This window comes from Elephantulus edwardii, unplaced genomic scaffold (genome assembly GCF_000299155.1).
Source record: "Elephantulus edwardii isolate Elephantulus edwardi_28Jun2011 unplaced genomic scaffold, EleEdw1.0 scaffold00006, whole genome shotgun sequence".
Classification (NCBI taxonomy): domain Eukaryota; kingdom Metazoa; phylum Chordata; class Mammalia; order Macroscelidea; family Macroscelididae; genus Elephantulus; species Elephantulus edwardii.
Genome location: NW_006399756.1, coordinates 34,750,785 through 34,768,187, shown reverse-complemented (window position 1 = coordinate 34,768,187; position 17,403 = coordinate 34,750,785). Strand labels below are relative to the sequence as shown.

The 17,403-nt window shown below is 40.5% G+C and overlaps 1 protein-coding gene across 1 annotated transcript in view; it reads right to left on the bottom strand.

Annotated features, from left to right (window-relative positions):
* Positions 1–13,743: 13,743 nt before the first annotated feature.
* The window catches only part of PIK3AP1 (phosphoinositide-3-kinase adaptor protein 1), a 153,063-nt gene continuing 149,403 nt past the window's right edge, over positions 13,744–17,403 (bottom strand). The window contains exon 17 of the mRNA XM_006880206.1: positions 13,744–13,801. Within this exon, the coding sequence (XP_006880268.1) occupies positions 13,744–13,801 (58 nt within the window). The remainder of the gene's footprint in view (positions 13,802–17,403) is intronic.

The following is a 17,403-nucleotide window of genomic DNA, read 5'->3' as shown; positions in this document are numbered from 1 at the left end:
CATCCTCCGCGCTCCCACCGGCCCGGCGCCGGCCCACCGACTCCTCCGCCGCCGCTGCGGCCGATTCGCATCCACGGGGCGCGGACAGACGCACGGGGCCGGGGCCCAGTCGCAGCCTCCTCCGCGATACCGCCGCCGCCGTCACTGCCCGCTCCCGAGCCTCCCCCGCCCCCCCGACGACTTCTCAGCTTCTTCCTCTGACTCAGCCACGTCATCCGGCCACCCCGACACGCGCCGGAAGTGCCTCGCGACGCGGGGCCGCAACCGCCGTAGGACGCCCGGCGGGGAGACGCGACCCGCGGCCGCAGAGGGTCCGCACTCGGACGACCGGGAGACCCGCCGCGGCTCGCCGCCCCCACGCCGCCCCTCGGCCTCTGAGCGGCGGCGCTCCCGCCTGCCGGATACCCCGGGGCCGCCGCGCTGACTCGGCTTTGCGACCCTGGCGGGTGGCCGGGCCAGCAAGTCAGGGGTGTGGCTGCCCCCAGGCCACGTCCAGGCACCGGGAGTAGACAAACCCTTAACCTTCCCGGGCCTTTACCGCGCCTGTAAAGGGAGCTATCATCTCTCTTGAACTTGAAGGATCAAAGGAGATCACCCTTTCCAGGCGCACATTTACTGTCGTGAATTAATCATGAGTTCATATAACCATTTGGGGAAACAGTTAAATGCCTTTTAAAGCCACTGAATGCTTGTTGGACCTTCTGCCATTCCACTGGAGGCGCCTGGTGATATTGGACAGCAAGCTAAAAGGTTCCACTTGGAACTCAACAGAAGCTCTGAGGAAGATAGGCCAATCTACTCCAGTAAAGATTACTACCCACTGACCAAGGGGTTCCTAGAACACAGATGACTTTAGGCTTGCACCCAGTGCTATGACACCAGAACTCCTTTATACAGTAAAAGATGAAGCGCTGTGGGCAATTCTATTCTGTAAGAATAGGATGAGTTTTTAAATCAAACAAATTCTAGGAGAGTTTGAAGTTTATTTTTCTTATTTATTGGTTGGCCCATCCAGAGATCTAAACACTTATTAAAATATTAGCTCTCAAAAGCAAGGATCTTTTCACTGATAAAGTTCATGTCCACCGTAGTGTCAGATCTCACAGTACTCAGACAGACCCAATAGGGCAAAATGGTGCTGCCCCATCCCCCAGAGAGTTTCTAAGTATTGACACAGTAACTGTTAAGAATGGTCTCAAGCTTATCAGACATCCAGAGAATGGCCTAAGTTAAGGCAAGATTTGGATTTGCCCTAGGAGCCCAAGTCACCCTGATGGTCCCTAACAGCAATCTTTACAAAGGCACAGGGTCATCTTTCTAGGAAGAACTGGTAGGTTCGAACTGCAAAAATACTTACCCACTGCACCACCAAAAATCCATAACCCCATAGTTGTTGTGTGTCGTCATTCTGAAACCAACCCATAGCTCACCCTCCAGGTGGTTTTCAGAGGCAGTAAATCACAGTCTTGTGTAAAGAAATTGTCCATTCTTCTCCTCCCCCAGCAAGCAGCTAGTGGATTCGAACCAAATACCTTCAGGATTGCAGGGCAGTTTCTTACCACTAGGCCACCAGAGCTCCCTATATATAAACATTAGCATCTATATAAATCTTAAGACAAAAAGATGGAATATGACCTTCATGTTTTCAGAGACAGTAAAATGCATAGAGGAGAGTGTTTTGCCTTCCCCCACAAAGCATTTGGTGGATTCCAACCACGTGCCTTTAGATTACAGAAAAGCTTGTTACTGTTAGGCCACCAGCACTCAAGCAGTAGAGTCACTTCCAGATTGTTTTCTACAGGAAGACTAACAGTACCATTCAAATTCTAATTTTTTTAAACTTTTTCCTTCCACTGGATGTCATTTAAAAGTGCCTCACAGATGTCATTCCACGCCAGTATGTACAGATCTACTTCTCTATAAGTAGTGATAAGAAATTGCACAGCCAACCCAAAGGTATGTGGTTGGAATCCACTATCAGCTCTGTGTGAGAAAGATGGGCAATCTCCTTCCTTGTGATTTATTGCCTCTGAAAATCTGGGGGTCAGCTGTCAGTTTAAACTTGACAGTGCACAAAAAAAACCAACAATCTTCCACGTCTCATTGTCTTCTGCCACCAGTCTAGGTTCCCTCTCTGTTTATTCTCCCCATCAGGTACCAGGGGGATCTTTTCCCTTTTATAATTATATTAATTTTATTTCTAATAATATTTTTATTCATTGTTTCACATTTTCTTCCCCCTCTGCTTTGTCCCCTCCCAAACCCATCTTACAAAGCACCCTTTCTTCCAGAATGTTCTCATAAGTATAATGCATAACTTTATGTTACTTTTGGACATTTCTTTCCCTCATCTGTTCTAATACCATGTTCATTATCTCTCCACTCTTTTCCCAGTCTCTCTCCAACCCCCCATTTTTGTCTATTTTATAACAGCAGTATTATGCAGTGTTTTTCCTTTTGTGACCCGAGATACTTCACTCCGTATAATGTTATCCAGGCTCCTTCATGTTGTGTACTGTTTTACCAGTTCTTTGTATTTCAATGCTGCGTAATATTCCATTGTGTGAATGTACTATAGGAGGTTTTTGTTTATTTTAATTAATTTTAATAAAAGTTTACAGAGACTTTGCGTACCCACTCGTTCATTGTTGCACTTCTCTCCCTGCTGAACCTCCAATTCGCTCTTCTCTTTGAAAAGTGAAAGAAAAATTCTTTGGTTGTTATACAATCCCTCCCCTCCAAGTCTACTCCACTATATACCCTACATTCTGGACTCCTGTCATGACAATAATCCTAATCATATATTACTTTAAACCGTTCTCTCCCTCATCTGTTTCGACGCAGTATACATAATTTGTCCCATCTTTCTCAGTCTCCCCCCAACACCGATGTCAGTCCCGTTTTAACAGTGGCACTATGTAATACTTGTCCTTTTGTGATTGAGATATTTCACTCAGCATAATGTCCTCCAAGGTCACCCATTTTGAATAATACTGCATGAGTTCCTTGTGTTTCAATGCAGCATAGTATTCCATTGTGTGAATATACCACAGCTTCTCTATTCATTTGTTTGTTGATGGCCACTTAGGTTGTTTCCAACTCTTTGCTATTGTGAACAAAGCCACAATAAATATGGGTGTGCATATATCTGTTTGGGTGGCAGTTATTGCTTCTTTGGGGTATATTCCCAGTAGTGAAGTTGCTGGGTCAAATGGTATTTCTATTTCCAAGTTTTTGAGAAAGCGCCATTCTGCCTTATAGTGGTTGCACCATTTTACACTTCCACCAACAGTAAATAAGGGTTCCAGTTTTTCCACAATCTTGCCAGCATTTGTTGTTTGCTGTTCTGTTTAATTTTGCTATTTTTACTGGAGTGAGATGATAGCTCATAGTTGTTTTGTGTACTATAGTTTTTAATCCATTTATGTATTGGACACTTGAGTTGCTTACATCTCTTTGCTATTGTGAATAATGCAGCAATAAACAGGAGGATGCATTACATATGCTTAACTCACAGCTCTGGTTTCCTTAGGGTATATTCCCAGTAGTGGAATTGTTTGGTCAAGTAGTATTTCTATTTCCAAGGTGGTGCCAAACCACCTTCCATAATGGTTGTTCCATTTTACATTCCTACCAGCAGTGAATAAATCTCACCGTTTGTTTACTGCCCTGTTGAACTTTGTTATTGTTGCTGGAGTGAGATGATATCCCACAGTTGTTTTGGTTTGCATCTCTACAATAGCTAGGGATTTTGAGCATTCTTCCATGTGTGTGTTTGCTATCTGAATGTCTTCTTTAGTGAACTGTCTACTGATATCCTGTGCCCAATTTGTGATTCTGTTAGTTTTCTATTGAGGCTCTGTAGTATTCTAGAAATTTTAGATATAAATCCCTTATCAGATATGTCATTGCCAAATATTTTCCCCCTCACTGTCTGCGGGTTTCTTTTTTAAAGTTGGAGAAGTTTTTTGATGTGCATAGGGATTTGATTCTTAAAAGGTCCCATTCATCTATTTTACTCTCTCCTGGTTATAAGTTTTTCATCATGCATGGAAGACTGTGAATGCTGTGTATTTAGAGGACTCAGGGTTTTTATTTTATTAATTTTAATGAACATTTACAGAGATTTTGGGTTTCCATTCATTCATTGTTGCACTGTTTTCCCTCCCTTCCCCCCCAGTTCATTCCTCTTTTTCCCCCCTTGAAAGTCTGTTTTAATTGTCCCATTGCCACAGTGCTTGTCAAAGCCAGTTCTGATTAATCTCCTTTGTCAGTGTGTCCTTTGCCATTCCCTATCACTCCTCCCTGAGAGAGACTTCACCCTGATTCATAAGGAAAAGGGGACGGCGTATTCTCTTAGCTACTTCCTGCTGAAAAGGGATGCTGTAGGTTTCAGGGTGAAGATCTTCTCTCTTTACTCTAAAGGTCCCCTTTGGCAATAGGAAACATGTAGACTATTTTGGAGATTGATTTTGGAATTTAGATGCACTGTTATCAATTGTTTTTAGCCGTACATGTTCATATCCTTGAAGATGTATCATGGAACTGCTACAGCCTAGAAGACACAAATTTAACAAGTTAAAAGTACATGAGTCAAGAATTAAAAAGCAATAATATTCCGAGTAGAGGTTCTAATAGTGGCACAAATCAAGTTACAGAGGGAAGGAAGTTCTTAAAATAAAAGGCCTATTACTAGCACTTTGTCTATTATAGTATAAAGGTTAGGAACCACAAGATGTAGAGGCTCAACTATGTCATTTATGGTTCTTAAGTCCTGGAGCAATTTCATCTACCACTGGGTTGTTTTACAGCTCAGAAGTCCGCATGCAAGGCAGAGGTGAAGTAAGGAACTGCTTATGAGGTTTTCCATCAATTCCAACAACTAAGAAATAGTGAGAAGAGTTGGGACCTCAGAAGGCTTTTAGGACCAAATAGTAGGCTCTTGTGTCCAGGAGAAAATGAATATACTTACCAGTAATGTTAATGCTCACCATAGCTCTTCTGGGAAGATCTAAATTGTTGAAGCATCCTCCTTTGTTTCCAGCTGGGAGCTGGGGGCTGTCAGTCCTTTCAGGCACGAGGACCTGATGTGGGCCACCCTGGGCCAAGTGTCCTTCAGATCCACACTTAAAGCAAGTGAGTGGGAGCTACCTCTCTACTCCCTTGCCTATCTGTGGCTCTCGCCTGTGACACTGTATACTGAAGTGGCCCAGCTTTCCACAGTGGAAGCAATTCTGACCTCCTTTATTACATTTGGGTGGTAGAGGACTCTTTTTAAAAAGAAACTTGATTTTTATTACTTTCTTGCATAAAGCACTCTTTGAATATTGGTTAAAGAAATAATTAAATAACAGGTAAAGTACAGAAAGCTTTAAGACAGATTTAGCAGACCAGACTCAGGCAATTGGGCTACAGAGTGTATCTCTTTAAACGAACGGGTCACTAACCTAATGAAGTAGATCTGTACGTACTGGCTTGAGATGATATCCATGAGCTCCACAAGATATTTCTAAATGACATCTAACAGAGGGAATGAGAGTTTCAGTGGTAATGTTAGTCTTTGTGTAGAAAATAAGCTGGAAGATTGACTCAACCTATTAACAGTGCCTAAGTTTCTACTGTGTATGTATCTGTAAATGTTTGAGGTTTCTGGGTTTTTTTGCATTTTGATGTTTTGGGGCTTTTTTGTTGTTGTTGTTGTTGTTTAACAATAAGCACATGCATGGTTCAAATCTGTTGGCTGCTCCAGGGGAGAAAGATGGGCAGTTTCCTCTGATGAGATTAACTGGCCCTGAAAATCCACTGGAGGGTCAGCTGTGAGTCAGTTCTAACTTGATGGTACATAACAACAACAATAACATCAATAATAACATCAGTAATATGTGCTCTGGTGGCTTAGTAGGAAGGAGTTGCAGTGCAAAAAATTCTCAAAAGCACAAGGTTGGAATCCACCAGCTGCCCAACAGAGGAAAGATGGGCAGTCACCTCCCACGTAATTTATCAACTCTGAAAACCAGATGGAGGCTCAGTTTCAACTCAAAACCACCTGACAACAACGTAAGTAACAGAGGAGCAGGGGAGGAAGCACTTTTCTTGCTAAGGATAAAGCCTAATTATGCATGCATATTCAGACCTCAGTTTCCCCAATTTTACCTCCCACCAACCCCTGTGCCTTACTCATGTGTTTCCCAAACATATCACACTCTTGGACCTCTGTGACTTTGCTCTTGCCTTTGCCTTTGTTTAGACTGATCTACTTCACCTTCATCATAGATAGCATACTGATCTCACTAAATCACTCCCTTTTTGGTGAAACTGTTGCAAGATTCCCTTGGCCAAAGGATCATCCCTTCCTTGGGATTCCACTAGCATTTGGTGAATTCTGTCATAATTATTTTTATATCTGTCCCAGCTGCTGGGACAGTGCTGATCACATCACAGATATTCAAAATGCAGTGAATGAGTAACATCATAGGATTTAAATAACACTTTCTAGCTGGTGTTGGAGACATCACAAAGCAGCACATGATTAATTGCTGAATGAATCATGACTCATAAAGGCAGTAATTGCTCTAGAAATCAGAAGTCTTGTACATCTTTGTATTTTCCTCAGAGCACCTAGTGCAATGACTTGTTCATAGTAGAAGCTCAGGAAAAGCTTCATGAATGAATAATCACTGCATATGAGCGAAGTGGTGATGAGCAATTAAAGAGCAAACAGTGCAAGGACTGAATAAAGATGGGTAGGTAGTTTCTTGCCTAAACAACCATCAGGCCCCACGGATTTGCGGCAATAAGCATCTGTGGCTATTTTGGAGGAGCACTGGACTCACAGTTGCTTGAGGAAGAACAGATTTAGAACCAAGACTCATTATACACACAACAGGGAAGAGGGATAATAGTGTAAAAATAAGAACTGCAGGAATGTGACAAATTCTCCAAATATTCAAAAGGCAGTAAGAGAAAAAGAGGAAAAGGGAGAAAAAGAAGAAAGAGAAAAAGGAGAAAAGAGGAAAGCCTATTTCCTATTTTGGAAAGAAGAAGATTGAGGACCATTAATTCAACAGTGAGTTGACATGGTGACAGTCACAATGGGTTAACAACAACATGCAAGTAGGAAATGTTAGATGGATGGATCTTGGCTGAAGGCAGAGTGTACCAGAGGAATTTCTATCTGTGTTCCATTAACTATGCAAAGGCATTTATTTGACCGTATCAATCACAACTAATTGTGTGCTAACATTGAGAAGAATGGGAATCCCAGAGCACCTGATTGTGTTCATGGGAAACCTATAGTTAAGCCAGAAAGTAAGTAGTCATCAAAACAGAGCCAGGAAACACTGCATGGTTCAAAACCAGAAAATGAGGGTTTCACGGATACATCCTCTCTTCTTATCTTTTCAATCTATATGCAGAATATATAATTCGGGAGGCTGGGAATGTGTCATCAAGATTGGAGGAAGATTTATCAACAACCTGTGTTACACAGATGACACAACTTTGCTTGACAAAACTGAAGAGGACTTGAAGCATTTGCAGAAAAAAGACTGCAGTCTTCAGTATGGATTGAAGCTCAACATCAAGAAAAAAAAATATTTTTACCACTGGGCCAATTGGCAGCACCATGATAGATGGAGGAGAAGAGACTGAAGTTGTTAACAATTTCAATTTGCTCAGTTCCACCACAACACTTTTGGCACTAGCAATCAGGAAATCAAAAGACAAATTGCACTGGGAAAATCTATTGTCAGGGACCTCTCCAGAGTGCTAAAGAGCAACATTGTTATTCTGGAGACTAAGGTGCATCTGATCCAGGCCATGGTCTTCATAATTACTTGCTATGTATCTGAGAGTTGGACAATGACGAAGGGTGACAGATGAAGAATCGACTTTTTTCTACAACCAGGAGAGGATAAAATGAACAGGACCTTCTAAGAATCAAATCCCTATGCACATCTAAAAAATTCTCCAACAGAGTAAAAAGGGAAGCCACAGATTGGGAAAAAATATTTGGTAATGGCACATCAGATAAAGGACTTATATCTAGAATTTATAAAATACTCGAATACCACAACAAGATAAAGGTAAATAACCCAATTGAAAAATGGGCACAGGATATGAACAGACACTTCACCGAAGAAGACATTCAGATGTCCAACAAATACATGAAGAAATGTTCAAAATCCCTAGCTCTAAGAGAGATGAAAATCAAAACAACTATATCATCTCACCCCAGTAAGAATAGCAAAATTTAACAGAGCAGCAAACAACAAATGCTAGTGAGGTTGTGGAGAAACTGGAACCCTTATTCACTGTTGGTGGGAGTTTAAAATGGCACTTTCTCAAAAAGTTGCAAATAGAAATACCATTTGACCCAGCAATTCCATTACTGGGAATATACATGAAAGAAATCATAACTGCCACCCAGTGGCACCCCATTATCCAGATTACTGTGTCAATTCATCTCATCTGGGGTCTTCCTCCCCTGCACTGTCCCTCCACCCTTTTAAGCATGATGTTCTTCTCCAAGTACTGGTCCCTCTGGGCTAAATGCCAAAAGTATGTGAAACAGAGTTTCAAAATCCTTGCCTCAAAGAAGCAACTTGGTTTCACTATCTCCAAACACTTGTGCACACCAGTGTTTATCGTGGCTTTGTTCACAATAGCAAAGAGCTGGAAACAACCTAAGTGCCCATCAACAAACAAATGCATAGAGAAGCTGTGGTATATTCACACAATGGAATACTATGGTGCATTGAAAAACAAAGAACTCATGCAGTATTATTCAAAATGGGTGACCTTGGAGGACATTATGCTGAATGCAATACCTCAGCACAAAAGGACAAATACTGCATAGTGCCACTGTTGTAGAACAGGACTGACATTAGGGTTGGGGTGGGACTGAGAAAAATTGGATAAATTATGTATACTGTATTGAAAAATTATGTATACTGTATTGAAACAGATGAGGGCGAGAACTGTTTAAAAGCGATATATGATTGGGTGTTATGGTTAAGACAAAGAGTCCAGAATGAAGGCTGCATAGTTGAGAGTACTCGGAGGAGGTGTGGGGGGATTGTATACCAATGAAATAATTTTTCTTTTACTTTTCAAAGAGCGAACTGGGGGGACGTGGTGGGCAGGGAGAAAAATGCAACAATGAAGGAATGTAAATCCACAATCTCTGTAAACATTCATTAAAATGAATAAAATTGAAAAACTTTTTTAAAAAGGGATCGATGTTTTTGAGCTGTGGTGCTGGAGAGGAGCACTGAACATATTGTGGATAGCCAAGAGTACAAACAGGTCTGTTTTGGAGATAGTGAAACCGAGTTGCTTCTTTGAGGCAAGGGTTTTGAAACTCCATTTCACATACTTTTGGCATTTAGCCCAGAGGGACCAGTACTTGGAGAAGAACATCATGCTTAAAAGGGTAGAGGGACAGTGCAGGGGAGGAAGACTCCAGATGAGATGGATTGACACAGTAATCTGGATAATGGGGGTAGGTGTGTCGGAGACAGTGAGAGTGGCTCAGGGTGATGTTGCTATGAGTCGCAGTTGACTTGATGGCACATAACAACAACATGCAAGGATGTACTAAGCATGTGATGATAGTATGTGGCATTAGGTGATGAAAGTCTAATAACAGCAAGTACGGAAAACGGAATAGGAGATAAGGGGACTGGTTAGAAGTTATAAAAAGGAGTGTGGTTTCAAGGCTCCACGGAAACTGATGACTTCAAGGCTAAAAAACAGGCCCCAGAAGCACCGTCACAATTAGAAGTGTTCCACCAAACTGGGAAATAGAAAACATTTTTATTTCACTATTTTATTCATCTAGATTAATAATCTCATTCTCTGATAACAAAAAGGATATGAGGGAGTGCAGGAAGATACTGCTCACCCCAAACTAGTTGTTTAGCCTTTTTTGTTATGGTAAAACAAGTAAGGTTCAATTGATTCAGTGATGCAGAATACCAAAACTTCAGTCTTTAGTTATTCTCAATAAACACAATCATCAAAAGCCTTAGTTTAAGGATGGCTTCATATTCTCTGACTTCTAACCTCAGCTACCCTTTCCCTAAAACTCTATTCTTTCTCAGACAGTGCAATTTCTCCTACCAGCTACTTAGTTCATTGCCTTTTGCTCCCTTCCACCGCCAATCTTTCTGTCTGAAACCTTCTAAACACCAAACACCTGTCTGATTGCCTCGGGTTCCTTCTTTAGAACAGCATCTCTGAAGAGAGTTTGTTCTTAGACCAAAGAACAATTAAGGCCATTAATATTTTGTGCACTTTCCCTTTCACTTCCTCTCAGTTTTTAACTGATCTGTTAGCACAGTGATATAGGGCAAGGTTACTTATCAGAGACAGAAGTTGCCAGATAATAAAAAGATCCCTTGCCAATTAGGTAATGACTCCAATAAAGCTGTCTCATTGTTTCTCCAGGGTGAGGGACCCCTTTCATCTTAACATACACTTGAGTCTTGAATAGTGGAAAGGGCCTATTGAAACTCATGCTCAGAGTGTTCATATTATGTGAATTCAGCTAATAGTAAGTTAGACTAAAATTCTAATTGTCCTGACTTCCAAGTCAATGTTCTTCCCTCCACCAAGCTCACTCTTACTGACCAGCTAAGACTTTGCTCCTATGTTGTGGGTTAAATAGGCTTTCGTGAGCTAGGAACCTAACTGCTTTTCTCTAAGAAAAGTAATTTCGAAGTTTTGCCTAAGAATTCAGACCTATTCATTCTCTCACCACTCTGCCAGTGTATCTGGCATAAATGAAAAATAGTATTTAATATAATTTAATAACTCACTTGAAAATAAACAGGACAAAATTTATTTATCAAACCAAAGCAAGTAATTTACATGGGTAGATTGATGATTGATTTTAACCGTTATTCTAGGGTGAATCTTTTACATGTATCCAAATTAACTACTTGCCTTCCATAAATATGTTACTAATGCTTCCTTAGTCAATCAGCTGCAAAGTTGCATACTATCATCTGAAGGAGTACAGAAAACCATCTTACTTCTGGTGGAGAGAGGAAAAAAAAATCTAACTACTGAGGTGGTAAATGACCAGCATATTTTCCAACAACAAAGTACGAGACAAACAAAAGTGGAAAAAGCCAGAGCTTTACTTGTAAAGATAGCAATTGAAGCCTTTCACACACTGTCCCTTTGCTTAATTACAGCAAAGCATTAGAAACTAATCACATCATTAAATGTGTCAAGTAAAATTATTTGATTGCAATACCATTCTCTCAGTTCTTTATAGTCTTTTTGCTTAGATAGTTTGATTTATCTGTTCACAATCTTTAATATAGATAAAGAAACAGTGCTGGCTTACATATTGGTGGCCAATTTATCCAGCACAGTTAGAGGTAGAGACAATGGAAGTGAGTATGACCAATTGCTGTACTTTCTGGTCAGCTAGTTCTAAAATTCTGAGAAAACATGATGGCAGACCTAGCTAAAAAATCATCAAATGAAAAAATTTTAACAGTCCTTCTGGACACCTAATTAAACTTAGTTTATAATAATGAAAGTCCATGGTTTTATTATCTAATGGATCTCTGAAAATGTGTTCAGAAGTTGAGGATGTGAAAGTTGAATAACTGTCTATTGTAATGTTCAGTTCTGCTCCTAGAGAATGAAGGTTTACACCCAATTATACCTCATGATTACAGACATATTAGTTATCTTTGATAACATGAGTCCAGTGTTTCAATCAAATGATTTCATATTCTTCTTGTGGTTTATGACACATCTAGTCAAATAGGTTATTCAATGAATATCCAATGAAGGTTTACGATTCGCCCACTTTTGACTCGGTACTCTGAATAATCTCTAAAATGTCTAAGCATATCATGTTCATAGGACCCTGCTTCTACTTTCATTTTTATGTTTTCCACTTATTTTTGTACAAGAATAAAATATTCAAATATTGCACAACAGTATTCTACAAATAAAGATGGCAACATTATTGGCTGGAAGGAAATTTTGCCATGTTGTTGAGCTAAATGCCTTTTAACTAGAGATTGCACAAAAATAAACATTTGCATCCAAAAGGCACTTTGGAGGCATTCAATATACAAAAAATAGATCTTTCCAATTCAAAAGTGCTAACAGGGAAACTATATAAATAATGGGAAGGGCAGCTCACAAATATAATTTCTTAGTCTCACTGTATCTCATATCACCTTATTTCTACATGAAAGAGGCAAGGAAATGAGATCACTGAAGGAGCACTTGTTGAATGGGTTCTATTTGCCAAGCACGATGCCAGGTAATTTGCACAAATACTTTCAAGATGGACACGGTTTATAGTGTATTTTGTCAGGAAAAAACCCTTAAGACTTGAATGGCTGTTAACTTCAGTAACAATCCTTGTTTGCTGAGCCACAGATGTCCTCAACTGGACTGAGAAATGAGGATGAGAGAGAACTTCTCAGCATTCATTAGAGAAGAACCTAAGAAAACTTAACTGGATCATTAATATCACAGCTTTTATCTACCTGAGTGAGATGGAGAACACATTTTTTTTCGTTCCATGAAATCCACCAGATTTTAGATATTTTAAAGTGTCTGACATTTTTATATATTTGTAAGTATGCTTGGTTTAAAGGTAATAAAAATAATGACATATTAAAGGCTCTACATTCTCTACACAAACCGACTGTCCAAGCCTACAGTAATAATAAGTACGTAAGGAAACAAAGAACCACTTCTATTATCTAAGTCTTCCTTCCTCTTCTGACCTTAAAGCAGGGGGAAAAGTCAAAGATATTCTCTCCTTATGGCCAGAACTAAGACTTATAAAAACAATAAATGGGATCCCTGGAATATTAGGCTCCTGGTTGCCATCACTTTTAGATGTTCCTTAAGAACATCATTGTGTTAAAAGAATATCAAAGTATAAATATCCAAATCGAGAAAACTATTTAATGTTCTCATTTCTGTGAGAGAGGGAAGAAAAAAAAAAGTCTAGAAAGCCAAATGTCAGTCATAGACTGAATTTCCACATTTGGGCCATTTCTTGAGGGAGAGGGATTGGCTCTGGGAAGATGGAAAGTACGGTGGCCCGCAAGGAGCAGGCTGAGATTCAAGATCCACCTGGTCCTCTAACCAACTGACTACCTTTACTTCCAGATTTCTGTGGAAGATTGGACTTGTTATATGTAAAAATGGATTATGACTACCCTCACTCTAAATTCTTTTCCAGTCTGTTGTACATGACCAGTCCTGACATTTAAACACTCTCCTGCATCTACAGCAAAAATGAAGAATTACTTAACAATGAGGACATTTATCATCTTACTTGATGTTACAGACCTTACATAATAACTACTTCTAGAAATTAAGCAGGGACTAGCAAACAGTAAGGTCTAATATAAGTGCATTCCAGTAAAATCACTTGTAAGGCACATTTCTAATCAATCTATTTAGGCTTCTGACACATCAAATTGAGGTAAGCATTCCAGTTAAGTCTTCATCTTTCAGGCAAAGATCAATATATTTGGCAATGATTAATAAAATCATTTGGTTTTTCAGTTCTTCACGCCTAAATGTTGTCTTCTTCAAGGATAGTGTAAACAAACAGGACCACAACAGTGTGAGAAGAGTGCTTGTTAAGGTCATCAGTCATGTCCACTGGACTCAATGTGAAGACATCTTTAATGAGCCAAAAATCACAAGTCTCAAAGTCCCAGATCAGGCAAGTTTTAGGAGATGGAATCAACGACCTCTTGGTGGAACAGGTGGAGGAGGAGGGAAGGTATCCCTAGCCGGAGGCCTGAAACAAAAAAGAAAAGTTAACTCTAGTTAACATTTACACTCATGAAGATTACTCTGCGCAGTTAATGTCACAGAACTGTACATCTGAAGATAGTTAAAGTAGTAAATATTTAGGTTACATTTGTCCCCTCTTTTTTAAATTTTGTATTGGTTGCTTATGACAGATTGAATATTTTTTTTACATTTTTTTATTTTATTATTTTTGTGTGAGTACCACCAAATCAGATCTGACTGGTACAGGAGGAGATTGTCCCTCCTTCCCCGGCAGAGCATCTGGTGGATTCGAACTGTGCGCCTCTGGGATTGTAGTTACAGCTTTTTAACACTAGGCCACCAGAGCTCCCCTAGATTGCATATTTTAATACAATAAAATTACTGAGCATATAAACTAACTTAATTAGTTCTTAGGTATCTCCAAACTGTACACCTTTCTCAATTAATGAAATCAAGCTTGAGTCTATCCATGTTAGCTGGGCTTCATGATTCTGCCTGCATGTTAGACTCACTTGTAATCAGTTGCCAAGAAGCCAATTCCAACTTGTGACAACCTTACATGTTCCAACGCAGACCTGTGTTTTATAGCATTTTTAATGGCTGTGACCTTTCTGGGAGTAGCTCAGTAGGCCTTTCTACGAGGGCATCTCTAAAAGGATTTGAACCACAAAACTTTTGACTGGAAATTGAGTGTGTTAATAACCGTTTGCCCCCAGCCATGTATTACTAAATGATCTCTGGAGCTTTTTAAAATACCAAGTCCCAGGCTCCATCCCTGATCCCTTCCATCATAATCTCCGGAGGAAAGGGCTTGAGTAGCAAATTTCTTGGGAGTGCTTCGTCTGCCACTTGTGGTTCTAACGTAGAGTGAGCCAGGTAGGAGAAGAGCAGTAGGAAGGGATCCTTTGAGAGAAGAACTGAGAATTACCAAAGTCAGCTTCTCATGGCAATTTCCTGGGATTCACAGTCAGATCCCTGCAAAGTGTGTTACCCACTCCACTTTTGGAGTTACTAGAAACTCTTTTCTGCCTTTTCATATTACTTTAGAAGAAACCTCAATCTCCAGAGAGGCTTGGGCGAGTCTGTTTACAGACAGGTTCAATGATTCCAGATAGCATTTCCATGTGTGTGCTGTGAAACCAATATTTAATTCTCTTGGAAGCAAGTCAAGAAGTCAAGAATGAAAAAAAAAAAAAAAAGAAGTCAAGAATGAGAGCTTTGTTCGGTGCTGTAATTGAACTGTGCTGCCCTGGAGTTGCGTGGTGAAGGATTGGATCAATCGATGAGCAAATATTTACTAAGCGTCTCCTGGATGCAAGTTTTGCATAGGTAAAGGAAGTGACTAAAGAGCTGAAAAAAGAGCTCAGGAACAAGGGATAACTACAGACATACAGACAAAGAGTAACTACAGATATCCTCAGGGGGGTCCTGCTGCCCTCAGTGAATGGATGGCTTGTTTGGTTGTCGCTGACTGACTGAGCTTTATCGAGCAAAAACAATGTCTTTTCATAACCTTGGCTTGCCCTCTGCACCGTGGTTTTAGAAAGCTGAAACACAGCCAGATGATACCACTTATTACCTGAGCAAGAGTTTACCAATTGCCACTGAGTCAATTGCAACCCAAGGAGACCTCATGTATGTCAGAGTAGAAGCACACAACACTGAATCTTTATGGCTGTGATTTTACCAAACCGGATTGCCAGGCCTTATTTCCAAGGTGTCTTCATGTAGGTTCGAACCACTGACCTCCCCATTAGTAGTGAAATGCTTAACTGTTTGCACCATCCAGGGACTCCTGAGAAAGTACAGGTATTTTTCTTTAACCCTTTTCTTTCTCTTGGTGTTTACTACTGTCCTGGGTATAAAACATAATAGCAGGCAAGACAGGCATGGATCTCACCTTTATGCTGCATCAAATGCAGTGGATGAGAAAGATAATATGCAAAATCAGTAAATGGCACTGAGTGTTTTGATAGGCGAAAGTTCAGTATCCCGGGGAACATACAGTGAAGATACGTATGCACTCAGCTGGAAGGTAAGTTCAACTTCTCTGAGCCTTGAATACCAAAAAGACGTTAACAGTACCTATACTGGAGTATCAGGTTCATAGGGTTTCTGGAGGCAAGCTATTTATGGACATGGATGACACTCCTGCTTCCAAGCTTGTTTCAACCAGGGAGCACCACCAAACACTGTCCACTGTGGGTAACAGTTATCACATTTGACACATCAGTGTCACAGTGTTCAGCTTCACAGAGAACACAAGTTACCTCTGTGCAGTAAGCAGACACACCAGGGCTATATGACCTAGAAGACTGTTTGAACAAAAACAATGAAAAACAGGCCCTAGGGCCGCAGATTAGAGTCACCCACCTTTGTCTTGGTTTGTCTCGGTAGCATTGTTTTTGGTCCACTAGGCCAACTGGTCTCTCTCTGTGTTGTTAAGTGCCATCAAGTCATAGGTGACTCATAGCAACTCATGGTGACCAGGAGAAAGGATGAAAGTCAAGCAAGTGTCGGGGACTTTTGTTCATAAGGTTGCTATGAGTTGCCTATGACTCGATGGTACCTAACAACAACAACAACATATTGGAGTGTTATATGAGGCTTGGAGTGACAAATGAAAAGAAGCTAGATCGCTTTTAGCTTAGAATAGGCATTCAAGAAGGTAATATTAATCATTATGATTAACAATCTGTTCTTAGCTTTTTTTTTTCTTCCCACATGTCCCTCACCAGCCTTTCATCTTAGTTTCTATTAGGCTGACTTCCTGCTGGCCCCTCTTCCTCTCTCTGCTGCCCAACTCTGTAACTGAGATGGGCTTAAAAGCATAGTATGTCAGTAATTCGGTCTGTAAGATTTAGCATGGCCCAAACGGGGATCGAACCAGTGACCTTGGCGTTATTAGCACCACGTTCTAACCAACTGAGTCAACCAGCCACTGTAATTTGTTCTGATGAACAAACTTTTGCTAGAATTTGGAAGTCTGATATCAGAAAAATGGATTCATGATTGTAGATGTATCAGAACTGGGGGGAGGGGGGGCTTTACACTGGAATCAACAGTCTAGTCTTTAGGGAGATGAACTCTCCAGGGCTCTCGGAGGCTGGAATTGGGGATATCATTTATCCAGCTTTCTTGTCCCTGTGGAGGGTAAAGTCTCACTGCTGTTGAGTTTGGGTCAAGAACTCACCAATCCTGACAATGGTTAACATTTTTTTAAAGCAGGACTGTTATTTAGTTGATATGCTCTCTTATGATCATATATATTGTTAAAATCTTTCCAAGCTTTCCTATTGCTGTGGTGGTGTACTGTTGAGTTGGACCAATTCTCAGCTGACCCTCCAGCAAGTTTTTGGAGGTAGTAAATGGCAGGGGAGGAGACTGTCCATCCTTCTCCCATGGAGCAGCTAATGGGTTTGAACTTTGTGCCTTTGGGATTGCAGTGCAGCTTCTTATCACTAGAGCTCCCTACTAGTTAGTAAATACCCTCCTTCTCTTGTCTTCTAAGAGTTCTACAAATCAGGAAGTCTCCAGGAGGAAGTTCGGATTAGATGGTACACACACCATATGGTATTTAGATGTAATTATTTTTCTTTTTTTTTT